Source organism: Limanda limanda, chromosome 2, assembly GCF_963576545.1.
Source record: "Limanda limanda chromosome 2, fLimLim1.1, whole genome shotgun sequence".
NCBI lineage: Eukaryota > Metazoa > Chordata > Actinopteri > Pleuronectiformes > Pleuronectidae > Limanda > Limanda limanda.
The window spans coordinates 31,539,894-31,562,132 of record NC_083637.1 but is presented as its reverse complement, the minus strand read 5'-3'; the positions used below and the strand labels follow the sequence as shown (position 1 = coordinate 31,562,132).

Sequence of the window (22,239 nt, the reverse complement as noted above, 5' to 3'; positions counted from 1 at the left end):
GTGACATAAGACCTTAGAGACACTTTCGCACCGGAAAGGATGAGAAGGAGAGGAGGAATATTAAGTAAATGTTCAATCTAAGCAGAGCTCACCAAGACACATCTTCACATGTCGCTGCTCCCAGTGACATAAGACTTGAGAGTGACACCAATCCCAAAGATAAGATCTTTGAGTGGTTATCAGCTAATACATTGACCTTGACAAAGTGTGTGCATTGCCACAGATGATATGCAACACATCCTGGATTTTGCAATGAAGTAAGAAACAACATATTAAACTCAAAAGGTAAATTTAGGAAATACAGGGACTAACTAAAAATAATAAAACTGTCCGATAAACTATACGCTCAGCACAGATACCACAATTACATGTCAGCACATACTGGTTGTGAACAGCAACAATCCAATGTGCTTTTTTTGCCTTGGATATGCGGTTTTAGATTGTCCTGTGCCACAATAGTGTTGGCATTCATGTCTTTTTCAAATTTCTCCATAGGTGCTGCTAACCCAACTGTAGCCCGGCGCAACATGACACTTCCGGGAGAGAATGGCCAAAACCTGGTGGAGTGGAGATTCAGGAAGGAACAGACACGGGGAAAAGTCATTGTCTTTGGGAGAAAGCTGAGGGTGAGAGGTCTCCAGCTAAAGCATGCCATAAACAGACAACAATAGTATGTCTCAGAATTGTCATTATCCATGGTATATATTAGTTGATTAACTTAAGAGTTATTTCAATAACTATAACTTCTCATATGAAGAATATCGTAATTGAGCCATGTATTATGTGTTTAAATTCCAGCAAGAGGTAATGGTTGCCCACTGGAGAAGACATTTTTACAACATAATAAATAAATAAACACCATCTTGTATCAACATTGTAGTATCTCGTAACCCATTAATTAAATAGAAATTTGTATCATTATTATTTTAGCCAGTTCTGTTCCCATGTATGTTGCATGGTGCTGCAGTAGTTATAACTCTCACCTCATAGTTGAAGGCTGGGGGTCTGAAGTTCACTATGTGTGAAATGAACATGTTGTTCCTGTGCATGCGTGGGCTGCCTCCAGGTACTCCAACTTCCTCTCACAGTCCAAACATATGTAGGTTTTAACTGGTGACTCAGAATTGCCTGTAGAAGGGGATGGGAGTGTGGATAGGTGTTTGCTGGGATTGTATGACTATCTGAATATGAGACAACGTTAATGTTAATACATTATGTATCATTATGGTGAACTGACTGCATTGGTGCTTTTCTAGTCTTAACGACCTCTGAACCTGCTTTTCTGATTAGGGCTATTATTTGGGCGTATCTGAAAAGAGTTTTTTCTTTCTATTGAATATGACTATAACATATTCAATGAATTTATTTTATGTAAGGTACATATTGTTATAAAACCTTAGCAAAATTTTGTTTCTCCATTTATCCCACGACATAAAGGAGGACTTGAATATCATGATTAAATTATTATTTTTGATGGGCGAAGAAAGTTCATTCAGAAGCCACAATGCAGGGACAGGGCTTAATAATAATAATAATAATAATGATTATAATAATATATTTTATTTGAGGGAACTCACCTACATTAGCATAAAAACATAACAAAATTATACATTGAAAGTAGTTGAAGAGGTGAGTTTTTTGAAGGGATTTGAAAGTGGATAGGTCAGTGCAATCTCTGATGTATTCGGGGAGCAAGCTCTAGAGGGAGTGGGCAGCTATTGACAGGTCTCTGTCAACCCATGTCCGGTGCTTGGTCCTGTGTGGTATGGAGAGGGATGTTCGCGTCAGAGGAGCAGAGGCTGGAAGGATTGTGGTAGATGAGTCTGTGAGCGAGGAAGGAGCCTTGTTGTGGCGGGCTCTGTGGGTGAGGAGGAGGACTTTGATTTGGATGTGATGAGTCTGTGGAGATTCTGGAGGATAGAGGTGATGTGGTCTTACAACATTTAACTTTAGACCAAATGCACTGTTTTTCAAAGGTGAAGCAGTTTGTACAGTACAGTGAAATGAAATGAAATAATGAGAGGAAATAATGAAAACACACCGAACCTGTAAGTTTAACAAGATGATAAATTCATCATGTAGGGCAATCAGTAATTTCGAAAGATGTATTTGTTTATCAATGGCAACTTTTGCTGTCAATTCTGTCTAAAGTGTATGGATAAAAGTAATAGAGTGGAATCATTTCATGATACATTTAAGTATAAGATTTGTTATAATGTTTGTGTTCTAATGGTATAATTTATTAAATGATTGTACTTAATAGGTCAGTATCAGATCAAAGCAAGAGGTCCAGCTGTGCCACTCTTTTGTGATCGATCAGCCACTTAGAGCTTGTGTTGGAAATGTCACATTCCTTATTCCAGACACATCCTAATCAGCTCTGAACACTGCTGTAGCCATGGTAACAGTGGCCTTCGCCAATACCAATCAAGCACTTAAGGGACACTACAGGCACTTTCTGGAAGAGAGGACTTTGGCCTTTTTACAGTGGTTTTGTTTTTGCTGAACTACAGTGGGCTAATCCAAACAGTGTTGTTTTTCAAAAGCAAAAGTGTATTGAATTAATATGGCTTACCCTACCTTTAATGAGAATAAACGATAATGGTTTATGCTGCTTTTTAATATTCTTGGTTGCTTCATAGTGGGGATAAAACAGTTCTTGGTGAGGCCATAGCCCAAACCAGCCATACCCTGCCACTGTTGATGCATCTGTAACAAAAAATAGCAAGGACACCCTGTAGGAAAGAGAAAGCCACGTAAATAAAATACCATACAGTCACTTGAATTTGCACAAAACCTCAAAGAGTTTCTTTATTTATTGGTTAATAATGTGTTTCCAGGTGAATGGTAGAAACCTGCTCTCTGTGGATTATGATCGTACACTGCGAACAGAGAAAATTTATGATGACCACAGGAAGTTCCTGCTGAAGATCATCTATGACACCCAAGGCCATCCCACTCTCTGGGTTCCCAGCAGCAAGCTTCTATCGGTCAACTTGACTTACTCCAGGTAAGCCCTACTGTAATGGGTGTTTGAAGATGTACCCTGTGTATGTATTTGTTTTTAGAAATTTAACAGCACACCTTGACTTGTACTGAATCACCGTTATTTGCTGTAAGTGATAGTTCGTCCAGCAACATAAATTTAGGTGCAGATCCGCATCATGTGGCAGATCAAGGATTTATTTTTTCTTTGCTCTGTAAAACAGATTTATTTTTCACTTTCTTCAACATTTTGAGATGGTGTTTTTAAAGATTTTCCTTGATTTCTCAGAGAATAATCCATTTAATTTGAGGAAAAAAACGTTTTAAGGAACTGATATTGGGTGATTGTGTGCAATTTGGCGCAGTTCTAAACAAAATCCTGATCTAGTGAATTTAAATGTGGTTTCATAAGGGGACTATGCATGGGGGTTGGCACCAAGTGCATTCCAGTTTTAGTACCCTTCTACTTGTAAGTTGCTTATTTGCTGCTTAGTGACAGAGTACAGTCCCATTTTCACCATTTTCCCAGAAATTTTGGCATTTGGGAAAGTGGAGGTGCAGTGACTTTAACCAATGCAACCTTATACAATCCTTTGCACACTGCTGCACTTTGAACTTTTTTATATTATCAATTATGTGTGTAAAAAGTTGTAAATTTTCTACTTTTTTGTTTGCGTTGTCTGAAATTAACATGTGACGTGTAAATGCCAAATGTGTGTGTGTGTGTGTGTGTGTCTGTGTGTGTGTGTGTGTGTGTGTGTGTGTGTGTGTGCGTGTGTGTGTCTGTGTGTGTGTCTAGTACGGGTCAGTTGACAGGCCTCCAGAGAGGTCCAACTACAGAGAGGTGGGAGTACGACAGTCAGGGAAGAATTATTTCCCGAATCTTTGCTGATGGAAAGATATGGAGCTACACTTACCTGGATAAGGTGCAATACACTTCTAAGGCTTCGATAAGAGCATGTATCATCACTGTATAGGTATCACCTTTTATTTGTAAGCTGTGTATTTCAATGATGTAGTGCCACATGCATGCACATGAGCTCATGCACAATAGACTGTAAAGTCTATAGAGATATGATCAAAAAAGAGAGATGACATGCGGTACAGGTGCAGGTACTCCATTGTCCTCTCACAGTCCAAACACATGCAGGTTTAACTGATGACTCTAAATGTAACATTGAGACATGAATGTGAGTTTGAATGGTGGTTGGTGTCTGTGTCAGCCCTGTTACAGACTGACGGCCATTTGTATCCCAGCTCTCGCACATTGTGAGCTAATGGTAAAACTAATGGATGGATGGCATTCAAATGTGTAAATTATATAATGACCCTAATCTGATTATGTGAAAACACGATTATTATTATCTATTATTATTGATGGGCAGATTGTATACATGTGGGTGCATTTGTGCGTGCGTGCATGCATGACATCTAACAATCAATCGTAACTCAATCATAAATACAATTATTGAGGTCTAAACTTTGAGGCCATCTCCTGACCAACTTCACTGACTTGCTAATGCTAAGACCCCTCTATAATTTCTCAACCTTACTGATATTATGATTTGGCACTATAAGATCAAATTGATTTGATTTGAACAGCTGTCCATACCATGCCCGCTGCCATTGTTGATTTACACACACACACACGCATATATATATCTTCAAGACAAGAAAAGTACCATAAAAACGCTGTGTCTCAGTACTTCATCACAATATTTTTCTAATTCAGTGGAATGAAGCTTTGGTGAAAGGCTTTCCAAAGAGAGTACAGCCCAGCTTATTGGTTGACCAACATTACATGTCATTAGTCAGCTGTGTTAGGAAAGTGTATGAAAGCATGCCCAATGTTCCACATTGTGTAAAGTGTCTTTTTGTGCCTTTTACTCTGTCTGTACTGTTCTGATCACACATGTCTTCAACTTTATCTCCTACAGTCCATGGTCTTGCTGCTACACAGCCAGCACCAGTACATCTTTGACTATGACTCAGGAGACCATCTGTCAGCAGTCACCATGCCCAGTGTGGCTCGACACACCATGCAGACCATCAGATCTATAGGATACTACAGGAACATGTACACCCCCCCAGAAAGCAATGCTTCTGTCACTGTGGACTACTCTGAAGATGGACAGGTCTGTATTCATGTTTGTGAGGAGTTTCATTTCACTGCATAGAATTTCTGTTTTTCTTCTCTTTAATTTTCCCTTTTATTACAGCTTTCGCAGCATTTACGAGAAACCTGAAAAGATAGTTGTTTCCAATTATTCTATATTACCCATAATATTATTATGCTATTATACTTATCTTTCACACTCTGTGTCTCCATCAACCTACATTATACCGTTATATATAGATTATATATACATTATACATTATATATAGACTTTAAGAAAGTCCTACATTTTTTTTGCATCCCAAGTGTGACCATGGTCAGTTCTGACAGGTTAAGTGCGACCCATTATCATTGTTATCATTTTAATTATATTCCAATGGCACTATTCATGTCTTCTGCTTTCTTTGTCTCTTGGTAGCTCCTCAGAGTTGCCCATCTGGGAACTGGTCGCCAAATCCTGTACAAATATCGCAGACAGGTATTTATGTTTTTACACATAAAGAATACATGAATTAACATTTATCTGTATGGATTTTTATGTTTGTTGCACATCCAGTTTATAATTAATAAGTACAATGTTTCTTGTTAGTAACAATAAATGCTATAAATAATGCAAATTTAAATAAAGATGTTTAAGTCAATATTTGTAGTAAAACTAAGATTATTAGATCCATATTTAATTTTTTGTATTGTTTCTAAATTCTAAATTTTTATTTTCTGATCAGTCAATCCACAAATGAAAAGTTTGTAAGATTTATTTTTCCTAACTAACCGGATCAAATTAAGATAATGAGTTCAGAGATTAGATGGAATAGATGCATCAATGCTCTGTTTGGTGTAAATGAAAACCAAAGCAAGGACAGACCAATATAGCAAACAGATGGAGAACCATGATGAAATCATGTGTAAGAAGCTGCTGCCGCAGGAAATTAACAGAAAGTGATGGTGTAGTTGATCCTGGATGTGGTTTTACACAAGGTTAATTATTGTAAACACATACTGCATTGTTTTATTTGTCACATCAGAACAAGCTGGCAGAGATCCTCTATGACTCAACACGGGTCAGTTTCACCTATGATGAGACCGCTGGTGTGCTTAAAACCGTCAACCTGCAGAGCGAAGGCTTCATCTGCTCCATCAGGTACCGCCAGATCGGCCCACTGGTCGACCGGCAAATATTCCGCTTCAGCGAGGATGGGATGGTGAACGCCCGCTTTGACTACACCTACGACAACAGCTTCAGGGTTACCAGCATGCAGGCTGTAATCAACGAGACGCCACTGCCCATCGACCTCTACCAATTTGATGATATATCTGGGAAGGTGGAGCAGTTTGGGAAGTTTGGAGTCATCTATTATGATATCAATCAGGTAAGACAGGATACGCAGCATTATTTGAATTGCAGTTCAATTAATAATTAAGAAAAACTACCTTGGATTAATTTTTTATAACTATTATAATAATAATCAGGCTTTAATTCAGTTACATTTTTTTGTATAGCACTAAACCACAGCATCACAAGGTTCTTTCATACTGGAGGGAGCAAGTAAAACCATACAATATTATAGAGAAACTCAACAGTTTTCACAGCAAGCAAACACTTGGTAACTGTAGAGAGGAAAAAAAACTCAGTTTTAACAGTAAGAAACCTTGAACATAAAGGGACTCAATGTAGACTGCCATCTGCCTTGACTGCTCTGGGAAGAAAAAAGATAAGAAAAAAGAGAGAGGAGAGAAAGGTCGAAATGGGGGAGAGAAGAAAGAGAGATCAGGAACGGTTGTGTAATTGTCATATTTAAGCTTTGTTAGACAGGTTGTTATAATGAAAATAACAATAGTGATTCCTGTAGATCAAATGATGTTATTGTTTAAAGCATCACCAATTAATAATAATAATAATAATAATAATAATATAATCAGATCTGAATATTGATAGTAAAGAATTACAGAGGTAACAAATGCATGGACTATTTATTCAGCATGCTTTTGAGAATATTGGTCCGACAGAACCTTGTGGAACTACAAAACTAACTTTTGTGTGCATGTGTGCAAATTAGAATCTATCTGATAAGTATGACTTAAACCCTCCGCGTGCTGTCCCTTTAATACCAAAATGTTCCAGGAACAGAATCTTGTGATCAATGTCAAATAAAGCACAAAGAAAGAGCTGAACTAGTCGAGTCCATTCTCTGGGGCCACAAACAGGTTGTCTGTAACTTTCAGCAGTGCAGGTGCTGTAGTTGATTCCAATGCTACTGTGCTGGACAGTTTATCTGCTTTTTGTGGGAGGGAGGTGATTGTTTTTTTTCTCTCATGGTTGCAATTCTATTTTTGAAAAGCTCATGAAATCATTTCTACTAAGGGTTAAAGGAGCCACAGTGCTGAAGGAAACCTGGGGTTGTTCTTATTTTCTTCTGTTAGTGATGAATAATAGGAGGTTCTGGCACATCAAAGGCACGACTTTTGATAGTGTAGGAAGACTTGTTGAACTGGCTTTCCCTCTGTCTTAGATCATCTCCACAGCAGTGATGACCTACACCAAACACTTTGACCAGCATGGCCGCATCAAGGAGATCCAATATGAGATATTCAGGTCTCTGATGTACTGGATCACCATTCAGTATGACAACATGGGCCGTGTCACCAAACGTGAGATAAAGATTGGACCTTTTGCAAATACAACCAAATATGGTTACGAGTATGACGTTGATGGACAGCTGCAGACAGTCTCCCTCAATGAGAAGATGATGTGGAGGTAGGATTATTACATTAACCTGATAAAAGCACCATCATTTGATGTTTCTAATGCTAATTGTATAATTTTCTGGGTTTCCAGGTATAACTATGATTTGAATGGGAACCTGCATTTGCTGAACCCTGGGAACAGTGGTCGATTAACTCCCCTACGCTACGATTTGAGGGACAGAATCACAAGACTTGGAGATGTTCAGTACCGACTGGATGAAGATGGTTTCCTGAGACAGAGAGGAGCTGAGATATTTGAATACAACTCTAAAGGTGGGAAATAATATTTAGCATTTTGAACTTACTACCAACCTAACATTGCGCTGTAAAGGCCCTTAAACCCTCAAGAATGAAAACAAACATTGGTTAAAACAAACATGTGGAGAATTTTATCATACCATATCAAAATCTCCTGATGCTTCAAGTTTTTTTTTGCAGAAAAAGGTTACAATCCCAATAAAAATTGATACTACTTTTGGTTACCAGCAAAGTTAGCAATTAAAGTATGTATGGCAGGTAGTCTGTTGTCTTTCTGTTCTGTGCTGTTATGCACTCTTTGATCAATGTGCTGAACGGCATGTGAATAAGCTGTAGCTTCCCTTCTATGCAGGATTTCCTTGGCTGAGTAGCGCACTGCAGGTGAATGATCAGAATCACACAGATGTTTCCACTTCAAGTGTCTTTATTTCCACCACCACAACCACATTTGTTATTCACAACCGTCTGATGATTGAGTGGTTCTTCATAAATCAACAGAATAACATATAGAGTAAACTGTAAATATCACAGAATTCGGGCAATCTATGAAAATATAACAAATAGAAATCTCCTCAGACCATATAAAGAATATATAAACTCCAATGCAGTGCAGAAGGACTACAGCAGTACAAAATCATGAGAGGATAGGCATTCATACAAAGACGAGGCAACTCTGCCCTCTAGTGTCCAGATGATGATGTGCAAGTTATGAAAGGAGCGGACCGTGCGGTCGTATGTAAATGTACTAACTCTCAGCAATTGAATCATATGTCTCAATTATAATGAAAACACAATGACAATTCACGCTAGCAGTGACTCTTTTAACTGACACAAACACAAAGGGAACTCCTCAGCAGCTGGCACTACCAGTTAGCAGCTAGCAATACAACTTCTATAATAAAACTGTTAAACTTTCTCAATCACTTGTGCTAGACGCACTTCACACCAGATGACATTTTGAATAGAACTTAACACCAGTTAAGTCCAGTAAAGTCCTGAGCATGTAACCACTTCAGGATTGGACAATATGGCTGTAGCTCCGTTCTGAAGAGCATGTGTGGTATGAAGCAAAGTTCAGGTGGAAAGAAAGGTAGTGAGGGAGAACTGACCTTAAGTCAATCAATCAATCAATCAAGTTTATTTGTATAGCCCACATTCACAAATAACAATAGGAAAAACTACTAAAAACTAGGGCTGTTAGTTTAACGCGTTATTAACGGCGTTAACGCAAACCCATTTTAACGCCGTCAATTTTTTTAACTCGAGTTAAAGCAGAGCTGCAGCTGCAGCTTCAGTATCTGTGTTCGCCTCCAGTCTGACCTGCTCTCGCTTTTTGTTTTAATATTTCGCCACCTAAAATATATATTTTAAAGCTATTGTAGCGTCCCACAGGACACGGAACTTCTTCGTGGTTTAGTAACTGGTATTCACCTCTCGCTGTTACTCCGTCTCTCACAGACATCAACACTTCACTTCCTCATTGATCCCCGATCCCCCCATCCTATTGGTTAAAACAGTCACATGTCCCACCCAGACCCCTTCATGACCGTCAGACATCAGAGCGCTCCTTCAACAGTGTTTTACTGAGCATACGTCAAAACCAAACATAAACATAAACCCAGTCCGTTACACTATTAGGCTGCAGCTATATGTTTTTATTTATTTAAAAATAGGGTACTTCTTATTTCATACATTTTCCACAAATAAGGGGAGGACTCAAATAGCCCTACAAAGTTGTGTGTTTCATTTATTTCAAAGTAGGCCGACACCTGCCTGTGTATTTTGTTTGTTTGTTATTTGTTGCTTGTCTGTTTGAGTAGCTGGCTTAAAGCAAAGAAGTAGTAGGCTTACCTTTTATTGGTAACCTAACTGTTATGGTTCATTGTTTCTGAAATAAGAAGACTGACTGCTATGTTCACAGCAAACTTGAAAAAAAGAAAATATTAAGCCATGGTTTAACTGCACTATAGGCTGAGTCCTTGTTTACCTGAAATGTGCACTTTATAATTTTATTTTGTACCGCCCTGTTTGGCAATGTTGTTTTTCAATAATATAAAACATTTGCATAAAGCAAGCCAATCCACTTTTCCATGTTGATAAGAGCATTAAAACGAAAGTAAAATTATGGAAAAATAATAAATGAAGGAACATTCAGAATAGATACAAATTTGCGATTAATTGCGATTAATCGCGAGTTAACTATGACAAAATGCGATTAATCACGATTAAATACTTTAATCGTTTGACAGCTCTACTAAAAACCCTTTTCACAGGTAAAAATATGTAGAAACCTCAGAGAGAGCCACATGTGAGGGATCCCTCTCTCAGGACGGACAGAAGTGCAATAGATGTCAGGTGTAAGAAAACATCATCAGGATTTTTAGCAGCATCGATGAGGGTAAACATTTTTCAATACTATGTGTCAGGCAGTCCCGCTGCAATCACAGTCTCTGGCCAGCAGCCAGCAAGATCACGATCCAGCATCAGGATGGGATCCACTATAATCCACAGTCATTGTCCACCGCCACCAGTTAGAATCCATTATCAGCTGCCGCCTCGGTCGTGGTCCCTCATCATCCGATGCCAACGCGACAAAGGATCCTCCATTACAACGACGATCAGCTGGCACGATACAGAATCCACCGAACTGGATCCACCATTGCGACCTCTGACGCGCGATCCACAATCATAATCCATGGTGCGGCCACAGCTGTGGCCCTGCATCCGCGGGCGCTAAGGCACAGAAACTCCGGGAAAAGGGGTCAAGTTAGTAACATGTACTGATCAGATAAGAATTATCTTGATGTGATAAATTTGGAGAAAAGGAAGGAGAAGCAGGAAAGAGAAGCTCCGTGTGTCTTGTGTCATAAATTCCCTGTGCGTCTTAGCATCATCAGGGGTTTTTGCCATTTAATCAATTTTGGAACATCGCACTAATTAGCTCTAACTATAAGCTTTATAAAAAAGGAAGGTTTTGAGTCTACTTTTAAACGAACAGAGCGTGTCTGCTTCCCTAACTGAAAGTGAGAGATTATTCCACAGCAGTGGGGCTTGATGGCTAAAAGCTCTGGCTCCTACTCTACTTTTAGAGACTTTAGGGACAACAAGTAAACCTGAGTTCTGGGATCGGAGTGCTCTAGTAGGTTGATATGGAACTAACATCTCTTTAAGGTAAAGAGGTGCCATATCATTAAGGGCCTTGAAGGTGAGGAGGAGAATTTTAAATTCTATTCTTGATTTTACAGGAAGCCAGTGTAGCGATGCTAATACTGGGAAAATGTGAAATTAAGTCACCTGAAGAGGGGGCCTTTCTCACACAGCGAGCGTCTTTATTGACCGTGCTTCTTACATGCAGAGTGATGAGTTGCTCCCTCTCAATAGCGGTGTTGGACTGGTGCATGTCAGCACACATCCCTACTTTGTCAGAATCTTTAGGCTTGGGGCGTGCCACAATAGGTAAGAAGTGAACCATGTTGTTAAGCCAGTGACCTCCTCTATGATGTCATCTACCTCTAGTTTCCGAAGCTCATTCTCAACATTCTGGCAGATGTGGAACAGTAGCCTACAAGTTGATGTGGTTGGCATGTTGGTTTGTCGTCAGCATTTATGTAAACTTCACCTGAAAGTCTTTCAGCTTTACAATTACTTGAAACAGTTCAGGATGACTTTCCACCAGTTGTTGGAAAGTCATCCATGTTGCTACTTTGATCAATCCCAATGCCTTGTAGTTCAGAACATTGACCCTGTTCCCCTCAATCACAAAGAAGGCACACATTGGCTTTTTCTGTGCTTTCTCAATGTTGCAGTTGAAAGTACCACTGGCTAGCAATGGAACATGGGAGTGGAAATAGGTAGTTCTATAGCTATCGTCCTTAGTTCAGGGTGAAAGCTTTCCTAATTTCCCAATGGTTCCTGTGGTTTATCTGAAATTGTATACTTGATACTAAATGTTTTTCTTCGGTGAAAAATATGCACATTTCTTTTGCTTTGTGCATATTGCATATTTATCATCTTCTGCTGCTAATGTGTCGTATATCATGCACTTGTTCTCCAGTTACATGCAGGGACATTACTTTTGGCATAACATCTCTGGTAATTTCCATTGCAGTGGTTTAATTTGGAAAACTTTGCACTCATTAAGTCCAGCATGGTCCAACAGATCCAGCATCGGTTTTTGTCAGAAGCAGTCAGAATCAGAATCAGAATTATTTTTATTGCCACGTATATTTGCATATATTGGAAATTGCCATGGTGCTTCCTGTAATGCTTCATGGTGTGCATGGTCTGCTGAGGAGCCGAGGTTGTCTTTTCTTACTTCCCTCTTTTTCCTCCTGGAAAACAGCAGTGTCCTGTAACAACTTGTGTCTTAATGTTTACTCCTCATATCCAAGTGTAATCTAATCTAATTTTATAATTACTACATGCACCATGAACTTTTTTTAGATGCCTCCTGCTTATGATTACCTCCAGCATGTGGCATAATTTCTACTGCGAACACATAGTGCTAAAGTAAACAGCACATTGTCATTCTTTACATCCTCATTCTTTCTGTTTTGTCATTTGTGTTTCAGGTCTTCTAGTTCGTGTCTACAGTAAAGCAGCCAGCTGGTCAATCCAGTACCGCTATGATGGTCTGGGTCGGCGTGTGGCTTCTAGAAACAATCTGGGTCAACACCTGCAATTTTTCTATGCTGACCTGAACTACCCAACCAGGATCACCCATGTCTATAACCACTCCAGCTCCGAGATCACATCCTTTTACTATGATCTGCAGGTAGCTACTCTGGAGAAGATTCACTCACTCTCATTCTTCATTACTCATTAGTCTTTTTGGAGGAGGTTCCAATCCATTAATAATGTGCACTACTATCCCAATAAGAGAGGAGGGGATGGTTTATACAGTCGCCATCCCACATTATCGCATAAATGTACTTGTCCAAACTACTTTTGTTACTGTAATTACTTAACAGGTAAGGAAACCTGTAACAGCGACATCTACAAATTAACTGGTTTGTTGTGATGGATACAGTTAACAAATTGGAAGGAATGAGAGCAACATTAATAAAAGTGACTTCATTATTTTATAAATTTCCTGTTAACATTTGTGGAGTTTTAGAATAAATATATATATATATATATGATATATAATACAATATATGACCATCATTATTATACTCCTAATCTGTGTGATTGTAATGTTCTCTGTTGCATAGGGCCATGTCTTTGCTATGGAGATCAGCAGTGGAGAGGAGTATTACATAGCATGTGATAACACTGGGACACCTTTGGCTGTCTTCAGCAACAATGGACTTTTGCTTAAACAGGTATGTATCTGAATGTGTGTATTCTCATGGTGCAAAGGTAGATAGCACTTGAGAGCTCATTTGCTGTCTGAATCACAAATATCTGTGTGTGCAGGTGCAGTACACAGCATATGGTGAGGTTTACTTTGATTCCAACCCAGACTTTGTGCTGGTAATTGGTTTCCATGGAGGCCTTTATGATTCTCTGACACGACTTCTGCATTTTGGAGACAGAGACTATGACATCCCTGCTGGGAGGTAGGCATTCTTACTTACACATGTTCAGTCCAGGCATGACCGAAGATGACTGAGTTTTTATGTAAAAAGATGCTATTCCCACTTTGTAATTATCACATCTGACCAATTTGTTTCTTACAAAGGTGGACGACTCCTGACATTAGCACATGGACACGTGTTGGTAAAGACCCCCAGCCCTTCAACCTTTACATGTTCCGAGGCAACAACCCAATCAGCAAGATCCACCAGGTCAAAGAATATGTTACAGGTAACAAGAAAACACATGGAGGCAGATTTTTAGGTCTTGATGATCAACTGAAGAAGTTTTCAATATGTTGCTCAAAGTTCTATTATGGGTCTGATTTTGGTCATTGTGGTTTTGCCTAATTTCCAGACACTATCTGAAAGATAAATTTAGTTTTAAATTAGATGTACAGTATGAAGCTAGAATTTGTAATAGTGGTTTGAAATGATCGAGCAGTTAAGTTCTGCTTGAGTCCAGCAGTTATTATAGATTGTGGACAATAGTGATTGTAAGTAAAGGACTGCAACATTGTGAAGACAAAACATAAGAAATCCACAGATGCATTGCATTCCCCAATGTCAGTGTTTCCCACAGTATTCATTCAATTAAAGGCGGTAACAGTTAAGCACATGGACGCCCATGAAGGTCCCTCTCATGTACAACAGATTCAGAGTGAAAAGTACACAGACTAAAGAGTGAAAGATGTGGTCTAGTGTGAGAAAAAGGACTGCACTGATGCCACAACTTCAGCTGAAACTATAACTGTAAATAGCACTGAACACACCAAGATCGCTTGTGTTATTTTGAGAAATGTTTTTAAAAAAAATGGTTTATTTTGAAACTGTGGTGGGACAAAGAAGGATATGGTGGGTAGCCATGGTCTACATAATTAATGGGAAACACTGAAACAGTATTTATAATTAGAGTATATAATTCTGGGGCCTCTATTCAAATAACCAAAGTAATATGCTAAACTGACTCTTTAACTGCTTTTAATTTTCTCTCTCTGTCTTCAAACCCATTGCTCACTTTTTTATGTAGATGTCAATATCTGGCTGGTTACATTTGGCTTCCATCTTCACAACGCAATACCAGGATTTCCTATTCCTAAGTTTGACCTGACGCAGCCATCACTGGAGATGAAAAAGAGTCAGCTGTGGGATGACCTGCCTGTATGTATCCTATGTGCTCCTATTAAAGAAAGGTTGAATGCATGGAGACTACTTGCAACAGTGCCAGTTGAGCAGTGCAAAATGGGGGTTTGAATTCATTCAGAACTTCTTAATAGCAATGATGGCAATTGTGTTAATCCATTTTAAGTACTATAAATACTACTTCAAAGCACATTGCTGAAAATGGTTGTTAGCTGTAAATTAGCCGAGCATGACAATGTGTAGGAGGTTTCCACACTCTAAACACAAAGAGAGTCAGAGCAGGGTTAAGGATTAGGGATCTAAGGACAAAGTCAGCCACCACTTTCTATTGCAATCTATGCCAGATTGATGTTGATTTACCTCAATTTAGGTTTAAATCTTATACACTAAACATCAAATCAGTCAGACATTCACAATTTCGGACAAAGAGGCTTGTGCCTCAAATTGATGCTGAATATGTGCTTATTGGGCTAAATATGTAAACATTTGTCCTTCTGTTTATACAGGATAGTTTTTTTCAACCCAGTCTCAGGCCATAGAATAGCTGTTGTAACAACATACCAACCTATCAATACTGACAATCCCATTGACCATGTTTTCTGCTCACACGCAGTATTAGAACTGCAGCTCTGCAGCTGACAGGATATAGCCTGTTCTTTCCTGCTCTCTTGCTTTTTATTTAAGAGTAACCTAATGTCAAACTGCAAATACATTGCTTCTTTTTCTGAAAATATCCCAACATTAAGCAGCAACCAGAACATGAAGTGAAACTTTTCTCATTCTCTCATTCACAGTCTATCTCAGGTGTCCAGCAGGAGGTGACTCGTCAGTCTCAGGCCTTCCTGTCATTTGAGCGCATGCCAGAAGTTCAGCTCAGCCGGCGGCATTCAAATCACGCCAAACCCTGGCTGTGGTTTGCTACTGTCAAGTCTCTTATAGGAAAGGGAGTGATGCTAGCTGTGATCCAAGGGCGTGTGGTGACCAACGCTTTAAACATTGCAAATGAAGACTGCATCAAAGTGGCTGCAGTCTTAAATAATGCCTTTTACCTAGAAGACCTGCATTTTACAGTAGAGGGACGAGACACGCACTACTTCATCAAGACCAGTCTACCAGAGAACGACCTCAGTGCACTGCGGCTCACCTCCGGCAGAAAGTCATTAGAAAATGGTGTGAATGTCACAGTGTCCCAGTCTACAACAGTGATGAATGGGAGAACGCGACGCTTCGCTGATGTGGAGCTGCAGTATGGAGCTCTGGCTCTTCATGTACGTTATGGGACAACATTGGATGAAGAAAAAGCAAGAATCCTTGAGCATGCAAGACAGAGGGCACTGTCGAGTGCCTGGGCCCGCGAACAGCAGCGGGTAAGAGATGGTGAGGAAGGAGTTCGGATGTGGACAGAGGGAGAGAAAAGGCAACTGCTGAGTAGTGGCAAGGTTTTGGGTTATGATGGCTACTACGTCTTGTCCATAGAGCAGTACCCCGAGCTAGCCGACAGCGCTAACAATATGCAGTTCCTACGCCAGAGTGAGATAGGCAGGAGGTAACACAACATCAACAAATGTCAGCAAATGATTACACCTGTGACTGTCAAAGACTTACTAAAGTTCAGTTTTCACAGAAAATGGATGTCAACGAATGAACTGCCTTGAGACTCAAAAATTGCCACTAAAGAGATCCCACGTTTGCAAAGATGTTTTGTACTGGGAATGGTCAAGTAGAGTAACAATAAGAATAGTATCAATCACTTCAACACAGCGGACATGAAATTTTATGGAGCAACAATTGTGATGATTCAAAACAGTTTTCATGAGTCTGCAAAAGGTCTCTCTTTTTGTTCCTGTCTTCTTTTTCTTGTCTTTCTTTCACCTTGCCATCTGCCTTTAAACGCATGCCCCTCTCCCTCCTTCTGTTCGGCAGGGCTATCATGAGTGTTGTCATCCTGCGTTATATAGCTGTGAAACAGTGGGATGCCAACTCTTTCAAACAGCCAAGTGAGCATTTCAGCATTTCGACAGTTGTAAACTGTCAAAATGAGCTGTCAGCACAAGAGCTGTCAGCACAACTAAAGCGGATTACTCACCGATGTTACAGGTATCATATTTGTCTGGACGAGATGTGTCGCTTGGGGTTATAGACCTCTGTAAGCCATTGAATGGAACTGTTGTGGACTTTCTCTGAGAGACAGGCACAAAAAAGGACTACGATGAGTTTGACGGTGAAAAAGACTGAATTGTGTTTGTTTTTATATATAAAATTGCATTTGCTTCAGACAACAATGGGGATTTTAATCATCAAATGTTTACATACTATTACCTATACCACTATTACTGTTATTACTACACCACCACCATCCGGATGGACCATGAATTGAGCTAAACAAAACCAGAATACTTTTGTGCTTTTGTTTCTTTATTACTTATATCTTTGATCTTTCTGATCAGTTGTAAAATCACTCCTCCTGTGCTTTTACAAGGTCTACCGCTTCAGACAACAGCACTAACTGAGGAAGCAGGGAAACAACCTCGCCACAGCTGTTTCTGATTCTTGAGGATGTACACTTTGTGGACCGGGTGGGCTCTTTGGTCCTGTAAAACACTGCTCCACGGTCAAACCTGGAATCCTTCACTTCTGTAAAATGTGACTCTGACTCATAAGGCAAAGACTTTGTGCTTATATTGGTCAAAGGTAGTAGTATTGCTTGCAATAGAAACATGTTGTTATGGCTTGGGGGGGCAGGTTTACCGTGAGTAGTAACTAATTGTTGCTTCTCTCTCATTGTTTTTGCTTGTTTGTCCTTAAAGGGACAGTGCATCACCATCAGTGACATTAACGAGTAACAGTAATAGATCAAAAATTGAAGTGGATGTTTTCTCATCAATCATGGGTCTCATGTAGAAGAGTTTTCTTTGTGTCTGTGTTTACAATGGTGGGAGGGCAACTTTAATCTTTTTAAAAGGACAGAATGAGAGAATGAAGACCAGTTGACAATGTTTTATTGGATCATCCTTTTTTTGTTTTGAAGTTGGGAGATTCAACTTATTCGTACATCAATATTAGTCTCAGAGAAAATAATTTATGTACAGTGTTTTTACGGAAAAAATAAAAATATTTGAAACCATTGTTTGTTTTTCTGGGTTTTACTCCCGTGTTACACATTCTATCCACTCTGCAAAATATACAAAATTGTGTTAGTGTGATGCTCACACCAATGACAAAGAAGCATGTTCCTTCTGAACCGCAGTCTACTTGAGGTGGATGGTCTAATACAGCAGAAGACAGTGAAACCGTGCATACAATTGTGCTTAGTCCGCTGAATGTTTGCTGAGGATGCAGATGATTGCAAGAATTTGTTCACAATATTCAGCATGAATCCATAGTCCCAAACTGCATAGTGTATTCCTGGTGGCAGAGTAACGGTGAGGGGAATGTTATCTTGACACACTCAATCAAAGTTCAACTGCATAGTATTGTTACTGACCATATTAACCCTTTCATGGCTAGTGTTACTGTTTACTATCTTCTAATGGCTACTTACAACATATAAATGCTAAATGTCACAAATGTCTCAGATTGGTTTAATGAACATGACAATGAGTTTGGAGAACTTAAGAGTCCTCCCCAGTCACTAGTAGAAAACCAGTAGAACAATTTTGGAATGTTTCAGAACAGGAAATCTCCTGTTCTGAAACAGCTGAGGAATCTGCAGAATTGACGTGATACAGTCAAGTTAACACGGAGAACAATCTCAGTGCAAAATTTCCAATATCTTGTGGAATCCAAAGGATTATTTTTTTTAATTTGATGTTAATAATGTGATAAACTGATGAAATATGATCTCTGTTACAGATTGAATCAGTGGTTGTTATTTATGGTCATTGTAACATCAGTAAGATACCTGCGTTGTGATGTTTAATTATGTACCGTGGATACATTTTTCTGCCACGTACTGTATGTAGATTGCCTTTTATTTTTGAGTACACCTTGTGGAGTACCTGTGTATTTAACTTAAGTATGACTTTGAATGCTGGAGTTGAATTTTGTAATTGAGTTTTTCATTTGAACTTTCGGCAGTTTTCCCCTTTGTGTTCTTAGAAACCTGAATCCTGAGGCAAACCCTTATGTTCTGCACCATGATACCTGCTGTGCCCTTGTCATTGTCGCAAACCACGATGCGACTGGGGTCTCCCAACAGCAAACAAATAAAAACCAATCAGGATTTACCACCATTTGCCCTTTGAATCCAGGGAGAGTTAATGGTTGAGTATCTGAATAGTAGTAGTATCTGAGGAGAAATATTGATTCGTTTTGTCTGAGCCCGTTTTGTTTGAGGAGGTTTTGTCCAAGAAACTTTTTCATTTGACATCCGAGACCTCTGACACCTGTGGATGTCCTTATATTAACGGCATATCAGTTACAACAAAACATTCTATAAAAAATATTTTGTAAGTGACGTGCTGTGAAGCCCAGGTGTAATGGACTCAGGAACAGGAAGTTCCACAGGAAATACCCACTTAAGGAAAATAGTCAATGTCAGCAGGTTAAAGAGGGGATGTCGGGGCTTTAAAGAGCTGAGACATAGAATCCCTTGCTCAGCTGTTATAAAAATCCTGTCTCAGCAGTGTAACTTTATGCTGTTAACAAATTAACCAATCAGTGATTCATGAACTGTCAATTTCAAATGTGATACCACTGAAAAGAACTAAAGAAAAATCTTAACAAAAATATGGTTGGCGATTCCACAAGAGTTTTGCTGAATTATAGAGGAATTTGCACACATTTTCTCTACACTGTCCTGACAGGCTCAGATTTTTGTTTTGGTTGCTGTCTGATAAAACCAAATAAACTCTATTTTAAGGAACTTTGACAACTCTATTGGAAACAACAATACTTGGACACAATGTTGATGCAGGACCCAGGTTTTTTTCTGGCCCATTCATCTAGAATATATGGGACGAGAAGTTGAATATCCCTTGTACATTAGAAAGGTCTTCTACACAAGTTAGGTTAGCAATTACCAGTAGATTTTAGCAGGTGTGACTGGCCACCAGCGGATGTTAGGGACAAAACCTCAGTTGTGTGCTTTAGCTTCATCAAGTGTTTTGAACTTGAGGGTACGCTGAGGCTCAAGGTAAATCTGACTACTGGCTTATATGGAAGTACTTAAAAAAAAGCCACAAAGTGCTTCCTTTTATAGACAAGCTTGTGTTATAGTGCAGCACATGTGATGTACATTATTCATGAAAGATGTCTCTCCACTGTCATTTGTTATTGGTTGGGATTTTCTCTGCTCCAAGACTTCCCAACCAAGGTTTGAGCTTTATAGCTGGCAAGATAGCAAAGGGATGTGTAGATAATGCAGACATAAGTACTTTTTAATCAAACTAACTAATTTATTGTGGGATAACTGTAGATGCATGGGAAATCATCACCAAGACGCAATAAAAAAGGACACATTTTTTTGTTTACGAAGCATAATTTGTTAGAATTAAGTTAGATATAGTATATATTTGACTGGTGTGTATTGTACACAGAATGTGTTTAACAAGGAAAGTTCTGTTTTTGTCAGTTCAGGCTTCCACAAATTGAGCAGGTGATTTATTTGAGAGGCCAGCTCTGCACGAGGGTCTCCAGAAGTCCACATACTTCCACCACGTGTTCGAGGGGACCGACCTCCGCCAAGCAAAACAGCTGCTGCCTGGAGGGTCTTGCTACTTGCTTAGCGTTTCTGATGGGGGCTGAAAACAATGGGCTCTTCTAAAAGCACCATCATGGAAATAAAAAAAAATTCTCTGTTTGTTGAATATCACCCACACAGTGAACAGTCCATGGTAAAACTTTGGGAGATTGATTAGTTTGTAATCCCTCAGTTTCATTAGGAACAGAGGTTCAGCGAGGCCTGGTACCCCACCTCGGGCTATGGGTCTCCAGGTGAGTTCTGTGGGTCCGACGAGGAGTGTTTAGATGGCCTGAAGTCGAAAGGCCTCACCCCTGTTGGCCAGGAGAACCAGTCCCCTGTCCACCCTCCTCCTTTGGTAGGTACGGAAGAAGTCCACCAGCACAGCCTGCATCTTGGCCAGCAGGCGTGCTGGGGGGTCCACAAATGCCAGTCGGTGCCATAGCATGGAAGACACCAGGTTGTTAATAATAAGGGTGCTCTCTTTAAAAGATGTGTGGTAAAAGCCACTTCCATTTTTAAGACGTCCTTCTACCTTCTCTAAAACACTGCCCCAGTTTTTATTCATAAAGGTTTCATGCCCAAGAAAAACACCCAGGTTTCTGATATCTTAGTTCCAGGTCAACCCCCCAGGTAAAACAAGCTCATTTGAACTTTTTTCCCACTTAGTTTTTGCAGATGATATTTTGCCGAATTGATCAACAATTTCAACCAGTATATTGATGTCATCTTGTCTTTTGATGAGGACAATGACATTGTCAGCATAAGCAGATACTTTAAAAGTTGTTTGGCAATTTGGGAGATTTACACCTGACAGCTGTATGTGGAGGACGACATCTATGGCAGGCACGCCAGAGAGAGAGCAACCCTGTCTGATTACATCTGATTACAAGCCGAGGCAGGTAGCGAGCCACCACGTCTCTCACTGGCTCTTTCCTGGGCACGAGCGAATCAGATGTCCCTCATTTCCACAGACGAAACACCTCATCATACCTGATGTTACATGCAAAGTGTAATTGAATTCATCAATTTTAAACCTGAAAACCAAATTTAGTTCTTCCTCGTTCTTTTTTAGAACCATGAACACGTGTCTCCTGAAAGACACATGTTTAAGGTGGGGACATTTACAATAGATGGGGATCATTTTTATCGTGGACATTAACTGTCCATGTCATCCAAGCCCTTCTCTAAGAAATCGATTTTTTAGGATCGGGGCCACATTAGATATTATGACCTTTTTAACAGGATTAGCCAGTGACAAGTACAGGTGTGAGAGAGCCCTGAATCCCGACCCCACTCTCTAGAGAAATCACCACTGCGCTGTTCATTCTTGAAGCAGACTTTACGCCATCAGAGCCAAACTCACCTACAGCCATATGACCTCTTTGACAGAGCAGTCCACGGTTTGATGGCGTCTTAGCTTCGGCCTCCACCTGCAGCAGCCATGCTGCACAGACAAACCGGCAGCCACCCCCTCCAACAACTATACTACTACTTACACAAGAAGAAAGAGCAAAAAAAGGAAGATAAAAAAAAAAGAAATTAGCCCAAGATAGAACCAAAAATCAGGTTGTTCTCTACAACAGAACAAAAACATTTTCTTTACACCAGATGCTTTTGAATTTTTCCAGATTGTTTGTCAAGCAATCTCATGGGCCCACCACCTGTGGGAAGACCCGTTGGGGTCGGGTGCGCAGCCACATGGGTGGCAGCGAAGGTCAGGGGTCTCGACGGAC

At 39.8% G+C, this 22,239-nt stretch overlaps 1 protein-coding gene across 5 annotated transcripts in view; it reads left to right on the top strand.

The window, feature by feature from the left end:
- The window catches only part of tenm3 (teneurin transmembrane protein 3), a 160,911-nt gene extending 142,964 nt beyond the window's left edge, over positions 1-17,947 (top strand). For all 5 annotated transcript variants that reach the window (XM_061090192.1, XM_061090223.1, XM_061090214.1 and 2 more), the window contains 14 exons: positions 496-626; positions 2,841-3,010; positions 3,785-3,911; positions 4,923-5,120; positions 5,520-5,579; positions 6,127-6,471; positions 7,612-7,856; positions 7,938-8,119; positions 12,676-12,878; positions 13,318-13,428; positions 13,523-13,665; positions 13,788-13,912; positions 14,711-14,841; positions 15,618-17,947. In XM_061090192.1, the coding sequence (XP_060946175.1) occupies positions 496-626; positions 2,841-3,010; positions 3,785-3,911; positions 4,923-5,120; positions 5,520-5,579; positions 6,127-6,471; positions 7,612-7,856; positions 7,938-8,119; positions 12,676-12,878; positions 13,318-13,428; positions 13,523-13,665; positions 13,788-13,912; positions 14,711-14,841; positions 15,618-16,373 (2,927 nt within the window). In that variant the 3' untranslated portion in view covers positions 16,374-17,947. The remainder of the gene's footprint in view (positions 1-495; positions 627-2,840; positions 3,011-3,784; positions 3,912-4,922; positions 5,121-5,519; positions 5,580-6,126; positions 6,472-7,611; positions 7,857-7,937; positions 8,120-12,675; positions 12,879-13,317; positions 13,429-13,522; positions 13,666-13,787; positions 13,913-14,710; positions 14,842-15,617) is intronic.
- Positions 17,948-22,239: the final 4,292 nt, after the last annotated feature.